The 24458-nt window shown below is 41.0% G+C and overlaps 1 protein-coding gene across 1 annotated transcript; it reads right to left on the reverse strand.

The window, feature by feature from the left end:
- Positions 1 to 962: 962 nt before the first annotated feature.
- LOC143296031 (U11/U12 small nuclear ribonucleoprotein 48 kDa protein-like) lies at positions 963 to 22842 on the reverse strand. Its single transcript, XM_076607776.1, has 8 exons — positions 22674 to 22842; positions 20396 to 20512; positions 19181 to 19247; positions 18142 to 18195; positions 17003 to 17182; positions 14823 to 14953; positions 10448 to 10515; positions 963 to 8905 (listed from the first exon to the last, which is right to left on the reverse strand). The coding sequence occupies exons 1-8, from the start codon at positions 22809 to 22811 to the stop codon at positions 8440 to 8442; spliced, it is 1221 nt and encodes a 406-aa protein (XP_076463891.1). The 5' UTR covers positions 22812 to 22842; the 3' UTR covers positions 963 to 8439.
- Positions 22843 to 24458: the final 1616 nt, after the last annotated feature.

Raw genomic sequence — 24458 nt, forward strand, 5'->3', positions numbered from 1 at the left:
TTTACATATAACAAAGCCTGCAGACCCAAAGTCTTTCCCTTTCTCTTTTGTCTTCCACTCAAGTAAGGGAACTGTGTTCATCGAGTTCTTAAGCATATGCAGCACATTTTGTCGCTTTTCCAGGGTGGACGCAGTCCAATTTTTCACCACACTTCTCTTAACTATTATAATAAGAGGTTTTTGTTTTTTGGGTTTTTTTTTTTTTTTAACCGTTTCTCTCCACATGTGTATCTCAGTGATACAGCATTTATCTCCCATGCTTTTCTCCATAACAATGAAATAGTGTCCTCTGTCTGTAGAAATTCTTCTGTCAGAAATTTCCTTTTGTTTTTTCTACTGCTCTCTTATTTTCCACCTTTTTTTTCCCCCATCCTTTTTGCCTCTCTGGTCTGTTCTCTTCTGTTTTCTTTTCCCCTGTTATTAGTATCATCTTTTTCTGGAAATTCTGTGCCAGAAATTAATTCTTTTCTACTGCTCTCTTGATTTGTCCTTTTTTTTTCCCCTCCATTTTTTCAGTATATTTGGTCCATTCTTCTATGTTTTCTTTTTTGAAAATAGTCTTTCTTCTTTTTCTTTAATTTTTTCCATGTCAGTAAATGATCTATTTCACACACACACACACACACACACACACACACACACACACACACACACACACACACGTGCATGCATGCATGTACTTCACATAGACACATCCTTACAAGTGAGGAATCAGAGAAAAGCAAAATAAATATAGAGAGAGATAGTAAAACCCTTGGGTGACATCAGTGAGTGTTAAGGTAAGGTGAATTGTTTGTTGCGTCAGGCTTGAGTATATTATCTCGATTTAAATGCATTTCAGTTGCTTGACCCCACCCCACTCCCTTCCCCAACACCCCCCCCCCCCCCACCCCACCCCCAAACACCCCACCCCCTCACCCAATTCCACCTTTTGTGTGTTTGCGTGTTCGCCACGGCAATCTGGACATGAGAAGAGAAATGAGAACAAACTGGTAAGCACTCCGGTGTAGCCCCCCAACCCAAGCCCTCCCTCTGTACTCTTTAATTACTTATTGAGATGTACTCTGCATGGGTGATGAACATCAGTTGATGTACTCTGAATGGGTGATGAACGATGGTTGTACAGAATTTGTAAATAATACTGTTTTGGTTTTTTTTGTTTCTTTGTTTTAAGTGGTGTTTTTGTACATTTCTTTATTCTTATGAATATTCGACATGAATGATTTTGTTTTCTTTCTCTCTTTTTTTTTTTTTTTTTTTACAAAACTAATAACTCATGCAGCTTCTGGATGATTTTTTTTTTTTTTTTTTTTACCCCTGTGTATACATGTGTGTAAATGATCAATAATTTCATAAGAGTTTGTAAAAAGAACATAGGATTTGAGTGTCAGTGTAAAAGGTGACTGTGTATTTAATTAATACAATTACATGCTTGATAGCTAGAGTCTCCTGTGAATATTTGCTGGAAAATGTGGAGGTCATTTGATGTGTAAGGAGAAGAGGGTCACAAGTGCTGAACAAGCTGGCTGGACATCTGTGTGTTATCGCAAAGACGCAGACCTTTGTATGAGCCAGAAGATGCATGTCCGCATGCATACACATGCTCGCACACCCACACTAACACATGCACACACACATACACAGACACACACACTCACAGGTAATATACTTGAATACATGGACAAGTTTACCTGTGCATGTTGCACATCAGCTGTTGCAGTTCTTGAGACGTTCGCACTCATGAATTTCTCTGTTACATTGTAAAACATTGATGACAGAGTTTGTGTTGCAGTACTTTGGAAGAATCACATAATCCCTTTGGTATAGTGGTAAAAGCAGAATTCCATAGACCTGAAAAAGTTATGCGAAATTCACATTATTTAAACTGTTGATACCTTTACACTTTGTGGACATACTGCAGACTATACATGACCATTGTATTCACTAACAAACGTTCATGTGTGGCCAGAAACAAGTGTGTAAAGCAGGGTTTAGATTGTGTAAATGAGGTTGGGGTGGGTATTTTTCAGCATTGTGATTTTTCTTTTTACTGAATTGGACCTATTTTTAGACGGGGATTGTGCCTTATTCTTAGACACGTATCCATTATGTATGCATTCACAAAACACAGAGCAGGAATCGCTTGGTTTATTAGCTATGAGCTGAGAGCTTCTTTTTTTTTTTCAGAATTTTAATGTGGACTTTGGAGGATGGACATGTATTCTCTGTCCTCATCACGTCTCTTCCACATATCGTACTCACTGTCTTTAATGTGAATCAGTTGGGTTTTTTTGGTTTTTTTGTTGTTTTTTAGTATACGATATATGCAACAGTTATTATCAGGGTTTCCACCCAGAGTTCACTCACAGCTTGAACTTAGTATTTACAAGTATGATGTAAATATGCCAGAATTACGGTTATGAAAAGGGAGAAAGAAAATTTTAAAACTAAAAGCTGCCTTTTATGCTCCTGTGCCTTGTCATGCAAATACAGTAATGGATGTTGTTCTGGAGAAAAAGTTTGGTTGTTTTGGGTTTTTTTTCCAGCTGAAAGGATGATGGTCAAGATTCCTTCTATGCACAGTACATTGAAATGACCATGTGTTTGTAAACTGTTGGTGTGTATCACTGCTGTTGTCGTGTTGTGTGTGCTGTGTGAAAGTGTCTGGTGTTCAGTCCCTGTATTGTGGATGACTGTTACATTTTACACATTGACATATATACATTACACATTTAAAACAGACTCGTCAGGCGATTGAATCTCAGTACACAGCCTCTTCCTTGTCTTCTACTGAAGTTTTAGGTGACTGGGACCAAAAATTAAATGATTTAGGGAGTTTTTGTTAGCATGTTCACTACTGCTTGCTTGTGTGGTGGAACAGGTGTTTGTGTGTGTGTTTACAGAGGGCGGCAAACTGATTTTAAATCTTGTGTGTTATGTGTAGGGGTTTAGAAATAATGTTGCCATGTCGCAGTGACCTTCTTTTTCTTTTTCTTTTTTTTTAATGGATGAAACACTCATGGAACAAAACAACTTCAGGCCCTGGTGGATGTTGGAGGAGAGTGGGTAGAATAAACAGGAGAAAATAATGCTTTGCAACATATTTTCTGATAAGATGGGGCAAAAAGTGATCATTCTTATTTGTTTGTGGATTCTCAGTCTTTCTTTCTGTGTCTGTTCTCTCAAGTCAGGGACCAATGTCCAAATATTCTCCAACGCCTTCTTCCCAACTCAAGCGCGCGCGCGCGCGCACACACACACACACACACACACAACCTTACTTTTCTCTCTCATTTGCTGGTCAAGCCATGATAGGATTAGAGCAATGACTGGCTTTTAAAAACACAGTCTTGTCTGATGCACATCTGTTTTTAAAGTTCCCCATGGTTGGTGTGGACACGAAATTGATGCCGACACAATTTTTCTTTAGGATGAAACTTTTGAATGTCACAAAATGACAGGTCTTTGATTCAGGACATCCACATAAATTGGAGTGTATTTGTCAGGGATCCATGTGAACTGTAGCATATCTGTGAGGGTGGTGTTTGTGTTGGGATGTTCTTAGCCTGTGTACAGCTTGCAAAGCAGCTGGCCAGCCTAAGAAACATGCCACAAAAGCAGCATTCTGATCAGCCCATTGTTCGTTGTTTTTTGTTTCCTTGTGTTTTTTAAGGAAACGTGGTGTGGTGTATATGGATCAGACACCTCCTTTGAAACTTAAACTGTCATTGGGAGTACAGAGGAGAAAGTTCAGACTTCAGCTGTCATGCCGTGGAATCCAGAAACTAAATGCACATTTGGTTCTTTTGTACATGCACGTTTGTCAGCAAATTTGTGTGGAATTTGGACTGGATCATGTCGTAATTTTGTGAAGACTGGAATTGATCATATCACTCTTTGTAACAGTGTCACTGCCAGATGTTTTGTTCCTATACTTTTTCCTCTGTGTTTTAACAGGCAGGTCTTCTTAGGTGGTATACCATGTGTTAGTGTTCATGTGACCCCAAGTGTTGGGAGGTCTTGTTGCATTGTTTTCATAAATAGTACACTTATAATGATGTTTTCTATTTTAGTGTTGATTCAACCTATCAAGCAATTATTTTTTTATGTAATGGAATATTAAAAGAAAAAAGGATCTCTGGGTTACTTTATAATGACTTTTTTTTTAATTTTATAATTAGTGTTGATGTAACCTGAAATTTTAGGCAGATGTTTTACAGTGAAGGATTACAACCGTATGCTATATTTTTACAACAGCTTATATTGTTAATCAGTGTAAGAACATACATTTTTATATTTGACACATTTAACATTTCTTCGTTGATCATGTTGAAGTAAATAATGTGAATGCATACACATACGCAAACCCAAGCGTATACACAGACACATGAAGTGTAACTCCTAATTCATGAAGCCAAAAGATGTGCACATTTTTATGTGAACTATGCATTAGTTAGCTATGTAAAAAGGCATGCCATGGTTAATGTTAAGGCAAAAGCATCTCAAGCTCTCATTTCTCTTGCCTATGCATTTCCTAGTTACTATACCTTGTAGCATTTTCAGTGATAAATCTTCTTTTTTTTCTTTTTTTTTTACTACACAAATGAGAAATGGATCCACATCACTTTCACAAGTTACAATAATTGTGTCTTCCATGCTTTAATGTGATAAGATTTTTACAGTTTTACACATGTACATTGATTTTCCAGTCATATCCAGTATTGTAGTTGTTTGTACTTACACATATTGGTCATGTTTGTGATCTTTCCTGCTGGTTTTTGATAGGCCATGGAAGCTGGTCTTCTTTGGTAAAAAGTGGGGATTTTTGTTTTCAGTTGTTAAGATTTTTTCTTCAGAACTCTAAGAATATTCAGTGGGGTGGGGATTTGTTTTTCTTTCTCTGATAGTGATACACTCGTTTGGCTGAACACATTTTGAGACTCTTGATAAGGATGAAAATCTAGATTGTTCTGGGCTGATGAGGCAGTTCTTCACATGCGTGTGTTCAATGTTTATATGTGTCATGTGTAATTGTATTAAGGTGGTGTTTGTTTGCTTAGTATTTGGATGTGAAAAGGTGTTTCCTTCTTCTTGTTTTTTGTTTGTTTTGTTTTTGTTTTTCCTAGATGATACATTTTGCATCAGATTCGAATTTGTAAATGTTATTTTTCATGAAAACTTCTGAATTTTAATATGTGGTAGCTTAATCTGTAACATGGACCTTATATCTGGCTTCGTTCCTCATACACACACACACACACAGTAGGTATAACTCGTTAAAAAAAAGATGTTGTATGATTGTGCATTGGTGTGTGTTGTTATCGTTTGATCATTTGTACTGAAAGAGTTAAGAGATAAAAGACCGGAGGGGCATGTTGGGGAGAAAAAAGGTTGATATCATTCTCGGGGGGAGGGGGAGTATTTTATGCAAATAGATTTATTGGTTACTTTATTTATTGTCTGTTCACGCAGGTTGGTGATTTCTAGACACATTATGCAAATAGTTTTATTTTTCTTTCTTTTTTTCCCCCTCTTCTGCCTGTAAAGAAAAACAAATGACACAAATTTTGCCATTTAACTACCACTGTGATGAAAAAATATAAAATAATATATATATATATATATATATACATATATATATGATTGTGACTAACTACAAACCTGTTATACTCCTGTGTTCAGACCAAACAGAAACACTACTGGCAACTGGTTTATTCCAAGAGAAACAAAATATACCATTGTGGGTATGGCACTCCTTAGTTTTAAATGTCTCCAATCTCTCTCTCTCTCACTCCCTGTAAACTGTTCTTTGTGTGGTATTCAGCACAATCTTAGTCTTCTAACTGCAGCGATATAAATACTGACCTGTATTGGATTTAAACTAAAATAAATATCATAACATATAAAGATTACACACAAAGAAAATGGAACTCATACAGAGGGGGAAAAAAGTTGGTTTTTGTGTGTGTGTGTGTGTTTTGTTTTTTGGGTTTTTTTTATTTTTAAGAACATGTACAAATTACCCCACACAAAAATAAAATAATAACTACACAGACTGCTGTAAACATTGGTGACTGAACAGTGAGGTGATGACAACAAGCTATGTTGGCTTAACACTTGTGACCAAAAAAAAAAAAAAAAAGGGAGAGTATACTTCTGGAGTTTGTTTGTGAGCTGCGTGTCTGTATATATTTGAACGTACTGCTGGATAGCAACACTACTTCCTTCCATTTGCCCTGTTCACGTCTGACCGACATCTTATCAAATGTACAGTGATATACCCAACACTCATATCCTCTTCTATGTTATTATGCAAGTGGAAATGGGACTCTACGAAATGAAAAACTTGTTTTGACAATAAAGACCGCCATTAAAATGAAATATTAAAAAATTCTTGTGTGCATGTGTTCTTGTGTTTGTTGAGAGTGGAGTGAAATTTGGATACTTAAATGGGTGTTTTATTCATCAATACTTAATGAAGTAATGAAGATGTTCACTTTTTACCCACACACAAAAACACACACTCATCCCCATGCATGCTCTTTCAGCTGTAAATAGTAGCCCCACCTTCTGGAAATTCCATACTATAAATTTCTGTGTTTCTATCACTTTGTTTCAGGCTTTCCTTTTTCTTTCTGTAGTCTCTTCCCATCCCCTTTCCTCTCCTCCCCCTCCCAAGTTTATGCTGCTGGACAAACGTGATAAGAAATATCGTCTGATATATATATACACATACGTGCACACGCACACACACACATAGACGTTTGCTTCCACGATGAACCAGATGAAATTTAATGACACTCAATCTCACCGAGTCAGTTTGAACATTCTTGCCTTCCTCAAACCTTTTGACTGCTGAATCTTGATGGAATGAGATCAGTGTGGTACGAGTCTGGAGTGCAAGAAAGACTTTTTATGTACTTTTGCATGCTGTTATTCATTGTAATAAACAAATGCAATGCAACCCCAAGAGGAAGTCCATATGGTGATCAACAACCTGATCTCTAACTTAATGTCTGATTTCAGGCGGTTGAGTTTCTAGGAGGCGTCACTGCATTCGGACAAATCCATACACATTACACATCTGCGTAGCAGATGCCTGACCAGCATCAGAACCCAATGTTTTAAGGTAACAGCACTTCAATGATGAGCGTACTCTTCAGCAGGAGTTAAAGGGTAAACAAAGCAAAATAATATGGGGCAGCAAGAAATTTTCCCTCAAACTCAAAGTTCAAATTCTATAATTCAAATGTTCTGTCTACTCTCCTCTACAGTTGCGAATCTTGGCAACCAAAGACCACGGAGGAAAAGAAAAAAAATTGGATGCCTTACACACCAAATGCCAAAGCAAGATCCTTGGCATCAAATGGCATGATTTGACTCAAATGAAGAAGTCAGAGAGAGAGAGCCCTGTCCTGACCAGCATATTTTTGCAAACGTCTCCACTGGCAGGGACATGTATTCCGGCTTCCCACAAGAAGAATCAGCATGCCAAGCCCTGAAATGGATACCTTGCCAACAGACCAAAGAAAGATAGGACAGCCCAAGACGAACTGGCAGCAAACAGTGGAGAGAGACCACGGAGAGAGACCTCAACCTTGCTGACAGACAATGAGGTGATGCTAGCAAACTGGCTGAGAATGGAGTGCTTTGACTGACTCATGCATTCAAGAATGAGGAAGCGTTTAAATTCTAAATCTGAGTCTCTTTACTTAATCAAGGAAGGGAAGTAGAAATTTATGGGGCAGGTGGTTTATTTATCATCTATTCCCCAAGATGGCTGAAAATAATCTGGGAATCTCTGGCCCGGAGATGCGACATTCATGTTGGATTCATCTTTAGATTAAAACAAAGAGACTGAGTACACTGCTTGTCCCAATGGGGTTTCCTCCAGCCTTTGAAAACCCTGAACTAAAAAAAAAAAAGAAAGATTATCCAAGGCTCATGAATAGAAAAATCCAGGAAGTAACACAAAGCATTGTGAAATATATATCATTCACAATTCTCATATAACATTTCCACATAAACATATCTGCTTTTATGGTTATGACTGTGACTGGAATAATTTATGTTTAACATTCCATCTGAGTGGTTCCTTTTTCAGAAATCAACTCAAAAATGAGGAGTGAAAGTGAAAAAGGCAACAAAAGAAAAACCAAAAAAAGTGTTGTTTAGAAATAAAGTGAAAGAGAGATCTGATCAAATTTGGAAAAGAAAAAAAAAAAAAAAAAGATGGACAAGACAAAATGGGCACCAAAGGGTGCTGTGTGTTTATCTCAAGGTCCTCAACAAAGCACCATTCGTTTTCCTTCAGGTTTTCACTTTCACTTCTTGGTGTTGTTGTTGTTGTGTTATTTCCCTGAAAAGATGGATGGGGATGATAAAAATGACACAAACCAGAATCTGCAAGAGGTGGACTCACTTCAGCAAACGTTACTACTAATCCGAATCTGAACGATGGGACCTGCTTTTGTGCTTCTTGTGCTTGTGCTTCTTATGCTTGGAGCTTTTCTTCTTGGAGTGTGAGCGCCTGTGCTGCGAACTGCTGCCATCGCTCTCAATCTGCCCGTCTTCTTGCTCATGGTCAGGGTGGGAAGATCGCTCTGGGGACTCTTTTCTCTCGCTGCCGGAAAGGGGACCTTCCTCCTCGTACCTTTTCCGTTTGGCCCCCCTGTCCTTTCCTCTCGGGCTCCTGCTTCTGCTTCTGGATCTGGGTCTTTGTGGGCTTCTGCTTCGGCTCACCTTGCGGCTCCGGTGCCATCTTTTGCTGGGGCTTCGGCTTCGGCTTCGACTTCTTCGTTTCCTTGGGCTTCGGCTTCTGTTCCGTGAACTGCTGTGTTCTGAAGAACGCTGTCTGTGACGTGAGACATCCTGGTCTCCCCCTGTAGTCTCTTCATCTTCTTGCCTGAGGACATGAGGAAAAGAAGAGAAAATCAACACTCTGGTCATTGCAATAATGTGGTATTTTACTTCTGACTATATCAGTCTGGTCATTGCAATAATGTGGTAGCCCTCATCAAGAAACGAGTAATAAAAAACAACTCCCCATACCCTAAAAACAACAACAAAAACAAGGTACATGTGAAAAGAAAAAAAAAAGCTGTAAATGAAAGCATGGACATGACCTATTTAAGCACAAAGACACACTTCATGTTCCGAAATGCCATATGAGGAGAAAACAACAGACAGAGAAAGAGAGAGAAGTTAAAGACAAGAGAAGTTACAGGTGTCTACTCTTCTGGCTCTTAACAGTTTCATAGCATTCAACAGTGAACCATCATTTTAACTGTGTCACTACTATGTAAGCAGATATGACCACAACACTGTGAACAGTCCAGTCTATTTCTGGCGAGAGATCTGCAAATAAATGGCTACAAAAACTGTATGCTTGATCAATTTTGTTTCCATTAACTTGTTCTACCCCACAACTACATGCCTGCTACATCTCCCCTGAGACCAGCACTACATGAGACCACTGCAGTAAAAATTGAGTGGTTCACTAAAACAGCTGCAACTTACTTATTTGAAAACAGAATACCACCAAACTTTTGGGAACGCTTTGAAATTAATAATAATAATAATAATAATAAAAATGGGCATTTATTGCGCTTAATCTTACCAAAGCCCTAAGCACTTACAAAAACAAAAATACAAAAAGGACAAGTATACTAGGACGAAACAGCACAGGCATCAAGGGACAGTCGCCACTTCCACCACGATTTTGCCATTCTCTTATCACGCACACAACAGACGCACATGCAGAAGGGACACACAAACTGGAGTAGGAATGAAACAGAGATGCCAATCAGGATGTGAAAAGAGTAGTCTTAAGAGAAGATCTGAAGGATGACAGAGAAACTGAACTGCGGAGGGAAAGAGGGAGCTTATTCCACGATGACGGGGCCTGCAAAGAGAATGAGTGCTGGCCCTCGATCTTGGTATTAAAACGTGGGATACGTCACTCTCATCAGTGAAACTATACTATTTCCTTCATCATTACTGTCATAATTCATGAACAGCTCGGCCACCTCTTCTGCAGTCAGTCTTCTTCCTTCCTTTGTTCATGATGATGACACCTAGAGAAAAAAAACGTGGAGAAAATCGATGGAAAATTGTTGATCTGACTGGTCAAACAAAACTTTGATTTACAGTTTATGAAATCTGTAAACAGTTCAGCTTAAAACGCCAACTGTACCAGACAAGAATAAACCACACTAAAATAATGTATCAGTACAAGAACATTTGTAACTGGTCCACAGGGGAAGTAATCATGTTAACTCATACCTGGAGTGGAATGAGTAAACAGATGTGTTGATCAAAGTATACATACGGTTCTTGTTTTAATTTATACCCAGGCCATCAAATAATAATAATACATGAATGGCTACAACTCTTGCCAAGTCAAATTTGTTTCTGTAAGCGATTGTGTTGATCAAAGTATACATACGGTTCTTGTTTAATTTCTCCTGAGGGCATCATGATCTCCATCTGGTTCTGGATGACTTCTCGGATTATCTGCAACACACATGTTGACAGGGTGAGACACCAACTTCGTCATGTTTGCATGTACATGTTTGCAATAAACTATTCACAGCAGAGCATATATGCATGTTTGTGATAGACTGTGCACAACTCAGCACATGAACGTTTGCAATAAACTATTCACAACACAACACATACATGTACATATTTGCAATACACTGTGCACAACACAACACACATACATGTTTGCAATATAAACTGCACAACACAACACACATGATGGAGTCTCCCATTGGTCCGATGGATGAATAGGCAGGCAGGCTTATCTGTCGGTGTGTGTCCTCATATGTGAGAAGAGGCCAATTCTGGATGTGCAGCACTTCCCACAGGTGTTGCAAGGGAAAATGTCTCCAAAAGTTGAGCCCTGCTTCCTTCGCTCACGCTTCTCCTTAATGGCCAACGTCTTTATGCCACTAGAGCACAGCATCCTCCAGCGAGAGCAGTCAAGGTCATCAGTTTCCCAAGAAGCGATGTCTATGTCACAGACTTTGAGGTTTGTCTTCAAGGTGTCCTTGAAGCGCTTGCAGGGTCTTCCAAGTTCACGGTGGCCTTCCTTCAGCTGGCCATACAAAAGCATCGGGATCCTGCTGTCTGTCATGCGGACGTGTCCTGTCCAGCGTAGCTGGCACTGGATCAGCAGGCCTTCGATGCTGGGCAGGCCACTCCTCTCTAGGACCTGGAGGTTGGAGACCCTGTCTTGCCACTTTATGCCGAGGATCTTTCGTAGGCATCTCTGGTGAAACTGCTCAAGTTGTTGAATGTGACGGCAATAAGTCGTCCATGTTTCACAGCAGTTCAACAAGGTGGTCAGCACAACAGCTCTGTAGGTTTTCTCATCTTGATGCTGAGCCTGATGCCTTTGTTGTTCCACAGCCTGTTGTTGAGTCTGCCAAAGGCGGAGCTGGCCTTGGCGATGTGCAGCATCACTTCTGCATCAAGGGCTCCGTTGCTGCATATGGTGCTGCCCAGGTAGCAAAACTTGTCGACTGACTTGATCTCTGTGTCATCGATCTTGATTGCAGGTGGGGGGGAGGCACTGGCGTTCTGTGAGCTAACCGGTTGGTACATGGACTCAGTCTTGCTGAGGCTGATGGTGAGTCCAAAGCGCCTGCAGGAGGTTGAGAACCTGTCCATAATGAACTGCATGTCCTCATGGGTGTGTGCAGTAAGCGTGCAGTCATCAGCGAAGAGGAACTCTCTCAACAGTGCCTCAAACACCCTGGACCTGGCATGGAGTCGCCACAAGTTGAAAAGTTTGCCATCTGTGTGAAACTGAATGTAGATGCCCCGGTCACAGTCTTGGAAGGCGTCGATCAGCATGGCAGAGAAGAGAATGGAGAACAGTGTGGGTACCAGGATGCAGCCCTGCTTCACTCCATTTACCACAGTGAACGGATCCGACATGTCAGTATTTTCCTGTACTCTCGCCTGCATGTCATCATGGAATGATGCAATCAGCTGGATTAGGCTCTCTGGGCAGCTGAACTATAGGAGGATCTTCCACAGACCACGGTAGTTCACCGTGTCAAAGGCCTTAGGTCTACAAAGACCATGTGGAGCTCCTTGTTCTGCTCACGGCACTTCTCTTGCATCTGGCGTACGGCAAACACCATGTCACATGTTCCCTTGCCTAAGCGGAAGCCACACTGTGCTTCAGGGATGACTGTGTTGGAGACATGGTCAACCAGTCTGTTCAGTATGATGCGGGCGAAGATCTTGTCTGCGATGCAGAGGAGAGAGATTCCACAGTGGTTATCGCAGGATGTTTTGTCTCCATTCCGTTTGTAAATGTGGACAATTGAAGCATCCTTGAAATCCTGGGGGACCTCCCCTCTCTCCCAGATAGACTGGAACAGGGCGGTCAGCTTGTCTGTCAGCACCTCACCTCGCAGCTAGCGAGTCACTGACTGGTAGCTGTGGGAGGGCTGCAATTACCTCGTCAGATACGGACGAGGAGGGTGTTGAAGTGCTCTGCCCAGCGGGCAAGGATGTCTTTCTTGTCTGTCAGGAGGGTGGTCTGGTCCAAGGCTCGGACAGGGGTTGATACTGTGACTCTCGGCCCATACACAGCTCAAAGACCATCATGGAAGGTCTTCATGTCATGAGCATCAGCAGCGGACTGAAGCTCTTCGGACTTTCTCTCCCACCAGGTGTTCTTCATCTCACACAGCCTCTTCTGCATGAGTTGCTTGGTTTGCAAGAACTGGTTCTCCTTCCTCTGGCAGTCTTTATCAGAAATGTGATCCTGATGCCGTATATGCAGTGTGTTCAGGAGCTTGGAGATTCCAGAGTCGTTCTCATCAAACCAGTCTTTGTGGCTTCTCTGTACAAAGCCGAGTGTGTCAGCTGCTGCTGTGTACACAGCATCTCTAAAGATGCTCCATACCTCTTCTACATCGGTCGATGCAGGAATTTCTTGGAGAGCTGCTTGGATTTGCTGATGCAACACGTCCTTGGTGATAGGGAGGCGGTGGATGTACAGCTTTCTAGGGGGTTTCTGCCTGGCTGGTTGGAGCTTGCGTGCAAGTCTGATGTTCATCTTGCTGCATACCAGGCGATGGTCCGACCAACAGACTGCTCCTCTCATGCAGCGTGTAATGAAAACATCACCTCTGTCCCTCTGCCGGACAATCACATAGTCCAGCATGTGCCGCTGCTTGGAGCAGGGGTGCATCCATGTGTTCTTGTACTTGTCCGCTTGTTGGAAGAGGGTGTTGGTGATGGTCAGTCCATGCTGCACGCACAGCGAGAGCAAAAGCAGTCCATTGGAGTTGCGCTTGCCAGTGCCGTGCTGTCCTAGGACTTTTGGCCACAAGCAGAAGTCCACGCCAATGCAGGCATTGAAATCCCCAAGGATGATCAGCCTGTCCTTTCTGTCTACCGCTGAAATGGTGTGGCTGAGCTCCTCGTAGAAAGCTTCTTTGATGTCATCAGGGTTGGTCATCCTCAGGGCATAGCAGCTGATGACTGTGAAAAAGCAATCCTTGGACAGCTTCAAACGCAGGGTCATCAGCCTATCATTTATCCCATGTGGAAGGCTGCCAAGCTGTCGTGCAAGTTTGGTTTGTATGGCAAAGCCCACGCCTGAGGTTGTTGGGATGCCATCTGGCTTCCCAATGCAGTAGAAGGTGTAGCCCCCTCCAACTTCCTCCAGCTGGGTTTCACCCGCAAACCTGGTTTCGCTCAGGGCTGCTATGTGAGTATGTCCGCCTGGTAGCGATCAAGCATTCTAGCAATGAGCACTGTGCGTCTTTCTGGTCTGTCATCTCTGTCTAAGAGGGTGCGAACATTCCAGGCACCCAGAGACAGGGCATGACTCCTGGTTCTCTTCTTCTGTTGTTTTCGACCGCTAGTGTTGGATGTCCAAATAGGTGCGGTTTTCTACTATGTACTAGGTGAGGCAGGCTTTGTTTAGGGATCCTTTTATCTCTCCTTCCCCATGTGGGGAAAGCAGTGCTGTCCCTAAAAAGGGCTGCTCTGACACTGTGGGAGGATACGGGCGCCGCATCTGCCCCAGTCTATGGTGGACGACCATCACCCCACAGCCGCCTGCATGCAGAGTTGTGACTACGAACTGCCAGCAGCATCCTCTGCCTGTCCCCGTTACCACTTCTCCATCGCCGCAGGGCTTGGGAAAGCTGGGTGTTGAAGGGCTATCTCATCATTCCGACATTAGCCTGGTTGCCTGACCAGCACAGGTACCTTTTTTAGTGAGGAGGAGTTGTGCAGTCCTTTCCCCACTCTCGCCTACCGATGCTCACAGTCCCACAGGTGCAGATAGTGCCAGGTATAGGACGGCCTCAGCAGGTGCAGGTTTTTTCTTCGGAGCTCTCTCTCCTAGGAGGACTTCCAGCCAAGGATAAGAGCTCCCCTTGCCCTTTGGTCATCCTCTTCCGCCTTCGCAGCCGTTGGGAAAGGTTTCCTCCTCCACCTGGTCCATCGTTGGGAGACTTCACATGCAGCAGGTAGTACTGGGTTACATGGTACCAGTAGCAAGGGCTATGCCCCTGACCTGACATACAACACACATACAAGTTTACAATATACACTGTGCACAACTCAGTACATGTACATGTTTGCAGCAAACTATGCACAACACAACACACTTGCATCTTTGCAGTTAACTCTGCACACCATAAAACACAAACGTATCTGAAATAAACTCAGCACAGCACAGCACACACACGTCTGCAATAAATTGTTCACAACACGCACGCACGCGCGCGCGCACACACACACACACACACGCACACACACACACCTGCACGAATCGCTCTCACCTCCGTATAGGATTTCTTAGTGACGTGGACATTTTTCGCCCGATAGGTTGCCCGGCGACGCTTCTGGTCTCTCAGCATAGCCAGCAACTCAAACTTGGATTTGGGCTTCTCTCCCCCTTGCTCCAACATGCCTGTCAATGGCAAGGACAACAGAAATTCACTTATACATTCTGTTTATAATCACTAAAAACCCATCCCTTCTGCATATGATCACTAACAACTGATGCATTCTTCTTTTAATCACAAACAACCCATGCATTTTGCTTATGATCACTACCAACCCATACATTCTGTTTATAATACAACTTATGCATTCTGTTTATAATCACTAACAACCCATAGATTCTGCTTATGATCACTTATAACAATCCATCCACTCTGCTTTTCACTTAAATTAAGTGCTTTTTGCTTATAAACACTAATAACACATCCATTCTGCTTTTAATCACCAACAACCCACACATTCTGTTTATAATCACTAAAAACCCATCCATTCCGCTTATCATCACAAACAACCCATACCTTCCGCTTTTGATTACTAACCCATGTAGTCTGTTTATGATCACTAATAGCCCATGCATTCTGCTTTTAATCACTAACAACCCATGCATTCTGTTTATAATCACTAACAACTCATCCATTTCCATTTTGCTTACAATCAGTACCAACCCATCCATTCTACTTATAATCACTAACAACCCATCAAGTCTTCTTATAATCACCAACATGTATGCTTTTTGCTCATAATCACTGACAACCCAAACATTCTGCTTGCAATCACCAGCATGGTATGCCTTCTGTTAATACTCACTAGCAACCAATGCATTTTGTAAATAATCACAAACAACTCATGCATTCTGCTTCTGATAACTAACATGATGTGCTTTCTGCTCACAATTACTAAAATCCAATCCATTCTGCATATAATCACAAACACCCCCATCCATTACTATTTGGCTTATAATTACTAAAAACTCATGCACTTTGCTTAAAATCACTAACATACCAAACTTTAAAATCACTTACAACCCATCCATTCCCACTTTGCTTATAATCACTAACAACCCATCTGTTCTTCTTATAACCACCAACAATCCATCTATGCTCCATATAATCGCTAACATCACATCCCTTCTGCTTACATTTAAGTTATTACCACTCACACACTACTCTCAATACAGTTTCAACAGTCACTGCCTTCTTCAAACAAAGAAGGCTATGATCATTGAAAATGTGATTTCCAAGTGTTTAACCCCTTAACTACTGCTGCCTATGTTCATCAGAGAAGGGCTGCCACACTGAGATAAGACGGAGCTTTCAGGTCAGGATGTCAGTCACCATTCTTTGCTTGGACTTCTTACTCTGAGGATTACATTACTTTTGTTCAGAAAGAAAACAATGACGCTACTGATGAACACACAAAAAGCAGCAGCCATGCTTCAAACGCATGTCACTCTGATTGCCAAAGCTCAGCAACCGAGGTGTTAATTGATACAAATGGCAGAATCAGTTAGGTGTTGGACTTCTGATCCAGTGTTCATCTTTGGTCAAGGTTCAAGGCCCCATTTCAATGCGGTGTTGTGTCCTTGGAAAAGACATTTTACTCCAATTTTCCTCACACCACCCAGATGTGGATGGGTACCTGACTGGTTCCAAGGAAGGTTAAAACGGTGGAAGGAGAGAATTGGGCTCTGCCTTCCTTTGCCAAGCCCTAGACACAGTTGATATAAATCCGTTGCCCCAATATCCATGGGACCTTTCACCTACTACTTGAACCTGGACTCGACAGGCGCAATAGCTGACTGGTTAAAGCATTGGATTTTCAATCTGAGGGTCCCAGGTTCCAATCTCGGTAACAGCACCTGGTGGGTAAAGGGTGGAGATTTTTCCAATCTCCCAGGTCAACATATGTGCAGACCTGCTTGTGCCTGAACCCCCTTCAAATGTATACGCAAGCAGAAGATCAAATATGCACATTAAAGATCCTGTAATCCATGTCAGCATTCCACAGGCTATGGAAACAATAGCATACCCAGCATGCACACCCCTGAAAACGGAGTATGGCTGCCAACATGGTGGGGTAAAAACGATCATACACGTAAAAGTCCACTCATGTACATACGAGTGAATGTAGGAGTTCCAGCCCACGGACAAAGGAGAAGAAGAAGAACCTGAGCTACCTTTCTTGACGATTCTCTCCCAGTCGGTGGTCAGCACCTCATCACGCTCCACGTTGGCCATTTTGCCCTGCGCCTTCAAGGTCTGAACGCAGTGCTCGTATACCGCCAGTCTCTCCTGCCCCGACAGCTTCACCTTCCAGTCAGCACCGCTCACAGGCATCTCGCGATGTCCCATGTGCACTATCGTGGGAGGTCGGGGGAGGGAAGGGGATGCCCAGAATGTGAGGGTGTTATGGATGGTTGGAACAGCTACAGGTTGTGTGTGTGAGCATGTGTGTGTGTGTGAGAGAGTGTGTTTGTGTGTATGTGTGCGAGTGTGTGTTAGTGTATATGGTTGTGTGTGTGTGTGTGCATATGTGCATGCATGTGCATGTGCATGTGTAAGCAAATAAATGATTCAACAAATAAACAAATGCAAATAAAACTGAAAAATAAAATCATTCTCTGAAGGAAAATCTCATTATCTCTGAGTAGCTGCATGTCCATGCTGTTGAAGTTGATAGATCTGATTAAGCTTCCTTTATTCTTTGTGAGTTGCACCCCTTGCTCACCCTTGCATGGCATCTATACGTTGGAAGCAATAAACCATTGCTCCATATCATATCTATCTGCCTCGCGTTTCTGTGTGAGAACACTAAGCTCAACACATGCTACACTATCAGTCACATTGGTTGGACCTTCAATATGTTTTCCTCACATCACATGAACTGAAAAAAACCTTTTACACAGAGTTTGACACATCTTATTCTAGTTCATATGAAAAGCTAAAAGATTCCAAGCAAAGATGAAAACATATTAAACAAAGATAAAAAGTGTGAGAAAACAACACAAATTAACTACTGACTCCTCCACTTAAAAACATGTTTTTCCAGCATGTCTAAGAGAAGACAAATCAGAGGACCTGAAACATTTCTGTTGCTGCTATTGAAACATCAACTAAATATCTAATATCAACAAAATATATGTTACCCATCAAGTGATCTCTATGCAAAACATCAACAAAATATTCACAAATCAATATTTGTTACCCATCAGGTGATCTCTATGGACAGCCCCTTGTTCTTCATTTCTATAGCTGCCTTTTAAAAACATTTCTCTGAAGACAAGATGACGGACATTGACTGCAAATAATCTCAAACCTTGTCTGTTTTCCATAGAATGATTCCACAGGATTCGGTTCAACAGTCCTTCATCTGCAAAATCAAATGAAACTTCCAGATGATTCACATACAAAATAAGGAGAAAAAGATGAGATCTAACATCCAATGAGAAAAGAAAAATTCTGACAATGATTAGCCTTTCCTCTAAAAACAAATCAGTATTCAATCTTAACTTTTTTATATTCACGCAGATTTTTTTTTCGTTTCTTTTTCATTATTTTGTTCATTCAATTTCTTTTTGTAAAAAACAAAACAAAAAAAAAAAACCAGAAAATATTTATCTTTTGACATTATGATTATGTTCTATGATATTTGTTTATTAATGTATGTATTTATATATTTATTAATTGTTTTTATTTCTTAATTTATTATTTCATCTTTAACTTATTTATATTTTAATTTTGTTTATTACTTTGATTTATCAGTTAACTTATTTATCTATCTTACTCTGTTTCATTTTATCTTCTTTTCCCTCAAGGCCTGACAAAGCATGTTGGGTCACACTGCTGGTCAGACATCTGCTTAGCAGCATATGGATTTGTCTGAACGCAGTAATGCCTCCTTGAGCAGCTGAACTGAACTGCGAGTAAGTGCATACATATATATTTGTGTACCTATCAGAGTGGTTTTCTTCTGTAGAAGTCTGCCAGAAGTTGTTGCCATGGGTTCCTTTGCAGTGTGCCAAGTGCATGCTGCACACCGGGCCTAAGTTTATCATCTCATCCAATTCCAAACGACCAGACGCTTAGTTTGATTTTCCAGACAAACATGGGAGAAAGGGCGAGAGCCGGGAATCGATCCCAGACCCTCTCTCAAACAGCTCTGTCAAGGGGAAGCTAGCTAAGACAGCACACAAGACATAGCACAAAGAATATTTAACTATAACTATATTTAACTGTATTAGAATACATTATTATTGTATATTTCACAATGACATAGTAATTCTTTTTTCTGTGATTTCATTTCAGTTAAAAAAAAAAAAAAAGTACACAACAAAGATACAAAAACAACTGTTTACCTAACTGCACTTTGCCCACTAAATCTGCATTTTTGTAGAAGATACCGTCATTCTGCAGTTCTGTTTCCTGAAAACAAATACATGAACACGTTGATTATAGTTACAGTAATGATATAATTTCAGTAGACATTAAAATTATGTACTCTTTGATGAGAGTTGTTCATTGGTTTTGTGAAACAAATCTCTCTCTCTCTCTCTCTCTCTCTCTCTCTCTCTCTCTCTCACTGCACAAAAAAAACTCACACACTCTGTGCTTTACCTTCACACACACACACACCTCTCACCCCTCCATAAGGTCTATTTCAACAATTCTAATTGCAGTTGCTGGATAAACATCCTAACTCCATATCATTATAAAGAAAAAACATTATAAAGCAAAAACATCAAAATGAATAATGATTACACATGTTTCAGTTTCAGTTTCAGTAGCTCAAGGAGGCGTCACTGCGTTCGGACATATCCATATACGCTACACCACATCTGCCAAGCAGATGCCTGACCAGCAGCGTAACCCAACGCGCTTAGTCAGGCCTTGAGGAAAAAAAAAGGTGAATAAATAATAGATAAGCTTACACAAATAAATAAATAAATAAATAATAACTATAATGTTAAAAAAAAAAAAGAGAGTAGTAATAATAATAATAATAACAATAATAATAATAATAATAATAATAATAATAATAATAAATTAATAACAATAATAAATAAATAAATAGCATGAAGAATAGATAAAGAAAAGACACACAACCCACCCACCCCCACACCTACACAAACACTCTCTATCTATCTATCTAGATGGGTAACCCACCCACCCCCACACCCTCACACATACACAAACACTCTCTATCTATCTGTCTATCTAGATGGGTAGATAGATCCAATCTGAGTGATGTGAATCAATGTACAATATAACCTCAAGCTAGCTGTTGCTCAAGTTTGATTCTTGAACAATTATACAAGCTGGGGAAGACAAAAACAAACAAAAAAACGATGATGGACTGACAACACTACAGACTGAACAGGAAAACCATTCGCAATGACCCTGGCTTTGACACGCAGCTGTCAGGCCTGAAGGAATCTGGTGAATGAACAGTTCTTCAGTGCTGCGTCCCAATGACTCTTCACAGAGTTCAGGGAGAAGAAGAATGTATTGAACGCAATATTGTGTGTCTTATTTCCTGTATTAAAATGTTTAAACCATATGAGTCCACGTACCAGTTCTTCAGTTGAGAGACCCATCTTCTTAAGATGACACACTGATGCATGCTGCTTCAAGGTGGATTCTGGCATCTGGTGACCTGGATCATAGGGGCACTGTGTGACTGAGGTGCTCTGCACAAAAAGAAATCCATGCATTTAACCCCTTTGACGGCTGTCTAGTTACCTGCTATTTATGACAAAAGTGCTGTAAAACTGATGCAACACTCTGTATTATACTGACTATAAAAAGAAGATAACTTACTGATGTTGCAAATTTAGATTTCTTCCATTCCTGTTGTGATACTGTGAATTATCTAACATGCTGCCAATCTCTTCAGAAAATCATCAATCGGTCTAAAAATCAATCAATCAATCAATGTAATTATGTATTGTCTAAAACAGAGTAAAGAAATTTGCCTTCAGGTTCACCATAAAGAAAATTAAAAAGTTTAAAACTTATCTTAAGAACAGATATACTCATCGAACAGAATATATGTCTTTGTTACCAAGTGTACTGGGGTCACAAGGAATATTGGGGGGATAGTACATAACAAGATACGAACATAAATCAAAAATCATACACAAACACAGATACAGTAGAAATTAGGATACATACAAGTGCATATCAATATAAAAACTTGTGCATACTCACACATGCACTGTGAGTATCTGCACACACACACACACACACACACACACACACACACATGCACGCACACACACACACACACACATACACACAAACACAAACTCTCCCCCCCACCCCCCCCCCCCCCCCCCCCCCCCCCCCGCACCCCCCCTCTCCCCCCGGCCCCCTCACCTCTGTTCCCCCTCCACATGCACACGTTTGAACAGAAGCTGCATATTACATGTGGATGGGGCTGATGACTAGATCTTCAGATAGATGGTTGTTGATTGCACAGTTCTGTTTATCATACTGGATTTGTTCGAGAGACAGGGCATTGACTGCTTTGGGGAAAAAGCTATTGGCGAAGCAATTGGTTTTCGCCCTTATAGTTCTGTACCGTCGACCAGAGGGGAGCATCTCGAAAATCCCGAAAGCTGGATGTGATTCGCGCTGGCTGATTGATTTTGCTTTTTGGAGTAGCCGCTTATAATATATGTCTTCTAGAGAAGATAGATCAGCCCCGATAATCTTGGTGGCAGTTTTTACAATTCTGTTAAGGGCTGCAACTTCTGCCTTGGAAATGTTTCCATACCAAACAATAATAGCGAAGGTTAGCACACTTTCAATGACTGCTTGGTAGAAATATATAGTTATAGTCATACAGTTATTCTAAAAAAATAATAACACTTATTCCATCACATTTCTTAAGTAAGACTACTCACACAAACATGGTGGGGTATGGTTGGGGGAGAAGGTGTAAGAGGGGAGAAAGGGTGATGCACTAGCACCAAAACAGTAAATTGTTAACACAGATATAAGTTAAGCAGTCATAATCTTAAAATTAAACTTGATTTCTATTTACCTCAAATGGGGGAAAGGTGGGGTAGGAATATACAAGCTAGATCATAGATGAGGAGAAAGTATGAGGGGGAAGAGTGATTTTTATAGATTACTTTAATGTTCTTGTTGTTTTTCTGCGAAAAACATACTTGAACTCAAATTTAACACTTGTGTCAGATTCCAAGTCAGATCCCATTCAGCAAGAAACAGAAATCACACTTCATCAAAATTAAGATAATATTCTATAAAATATACAATGCACAATCAATGACTCTACATTAGTTCCAAAAGTTAATTTATAAAAGACTGAAAGAGACAAGCATTATTCATAATAAGATTGAAAGATACATGTAACAGTGTGAGGCAGTAAAATAGTCATTTAGTGATTTACTTAAATGACAGGATTCTTTTTTGCAATGTCACATCTAATTTTTCTGCCACTAACAGAAATTTGCATGGTGATTGCATCCAAATTGTGTGTGTGTGTGTGTGTGTGTGTGTGTGTGTGTGTGTGTGTGTGTGTGTGTGTGTGTTTGCTGTATTGTCAAATCAACCTTATCATCTCCAAAGAGAAATTCACTTGTGGTTTTGTGGCTCACATAGTCATGCTCACACCATACAAACATAAAAGCATGCATTTAGAAGATATGCATGAGCATCCACGCCCTTGCACACTTGCTCAACATATTAAAAATGTATAATGATAACGCGCGCGTGTGTGTGTGTGTGTATTTGGGTGGCTGGGTGGGTGCTTGATCATTCAGAACAAAATGGATGGAGACAGGTCTGTAAGTTCAAGTCAAAAACAAAACACAAAATCATTACTTTAAGAATGTGATCAGGCGTCCAGGAAAGGTGTGACAGTAATTCTCCTATCTCAGTACATTCTTTTTCGATGAATGCTTTTATCTCTGCAATGAACGTTTTTCTATCACCCACACGTTCTGTAACAACAGCCATCATTGCCTGAAAACACCGCTCGCATGTTCTCTACCACAACAAAAGGCTAAAGCTACCACGTTGTGTTTCCATTTATCACGGTATGGTCATTATCTTCAAACGGACTTTCCTGTTTGATGACTTAATACAATGGTGATACTTTTGCATCAACATTCTATCTGGTTAATGTTGAGAAAATCGATTGCTTTCTCATTTGAGTAAATATATATAATGGGGGGAAAACAGTGGCAGCAGAAGATACAGTCATAGGAGAAAATGAGAGATGAATCTTCGACATAAACTGAGCAACATCTCAAAGTCAACATCACGGCACAACGCTGATCACTCATCTTATACAAACTTGTGACTTTACAAAACGGCGGTTGTTTAATCTGTTGTTGAAATCAGAAATGTTCTCAGATCAATTATGTCGGAAACGTCACATATACATGTGCCAGTGTGTGTACTATATGGCTATCACTCACAAAAAGCGGCTTAATATCAGCCTGAGTCAGTGACCTCAGTAAGCTGATACGGTTTGGGCACAACACTCGACACACCAGTATGTCCAAAACAATCATGCAAGGCATCATCGAGGGCGGGAAAAGAAGAGGAAGACAGCGGAAGAACTGGCATGAGAACATCAAAGAATGGACCGGACTCCATACACGTGAGCTGCTGCCGGCGGCTGCTGACAGAGACAGATGGAGAAGGGAGGTAGCGTCTGCGGTCCTCAGGTTCCCCCCAACGACTACTCTGTAGTTATGGGCCTGAGGTGAGGTGGTGGAGGAGGACCTCAGTAACAGCGGCCGGCCGCGGTCGCCACAGTGTTGAACTATAACATAGTCCTGGCCTCTCATCACGTCATTCACATTTCCAGTACGTGTTACCAATATTCAGCATTCATTGCAAATGCATGATTTTGTTATCTATTTTTTCCTGAAACGTCCAACTACACACACACACACACACGGCACACGCACACACACACACACACACACACACACACACACACACACACATATATATATATATATATATATATATATATATATATATATCATGTACTGAATTTCATTTTTGTAGTTTTATTTATATTATTTTTCATTCAAAGTGAATTTAGTGCATTTGCCGCCGGGTTTTCACTTCAGTTTCTTTCTTTTTTCTTTTTTTTCTTTTTTTTTTTTTGTCAGTCTACTATTCAAGTTACATTGGTCACTGAATTAATGCGAGTCAGTGGATAGTATTGCATACATTGTCAGTGTTACGTTAAACTCCGGCACAGTAACACACACACACACACACACACACACACACACACACGGCACACACACTCGGACACACACACCGTGTGCACACTGACACACACACACACACACACACACACACACACACACACACACACACACACACACACACACACACACCCCGACACACACACACACTCTCTCTCTCTCTCTCTCTCTCTCTCTCTCTCATGGGATCTTGGTCATGTGGGCATTCGGATCGAGGAGGGAACCGCGAAGTCGTCACTGCAGTTGATCGACGTGACTCGGCCAAGAATGCCATAATACAACTATGAACTGTCTCAGTCGCATGACAATACAAACCTAAAACCGAGAGTTCAGGGCCCATATGAAACATCTCTGGAATGAGGAACGGAACTGATAA

The sequence above is a fragment of the Babylonia areolata genome, chromosome 21, assembly GCF_041734735.1.
Source record: "Babylonia areolata isolate BAREFJ2019XMU chromosome 21, ASM4173473v1, whole genome shotgun sequence".
Taxonomy (NCBI): domain Eukaryota; kingdom Metazoa; phylum Mollusca; class Gastropoda; order Neogastropoda; family Buccinidae; genus Babylonia; species Babylonia areolata.

Coding starts and splice junctions, on each gene's coding strand:
- LOC143296031 (XM_076607776.1), bottom strand. CDS start 22,811: ATGATGGCTGTTGTTACAGAACGTGTGGGTGATAGAAAAACGTTCATT. Junction 20,513..22,673: donor CGCCTGATCACATTCTTAAA/GTAATGATTTTG, acceptor CTTTTTGTGCAG/AGCACCTCAGTCACACAGTG. Junction 18,196..19,180: donor AGTGGGCAAAGTGCAGTTAG/GTAAACAGTTGT, acceptor TTGATTTTGCAG/ATGAAGGACTGTTGAACCGA.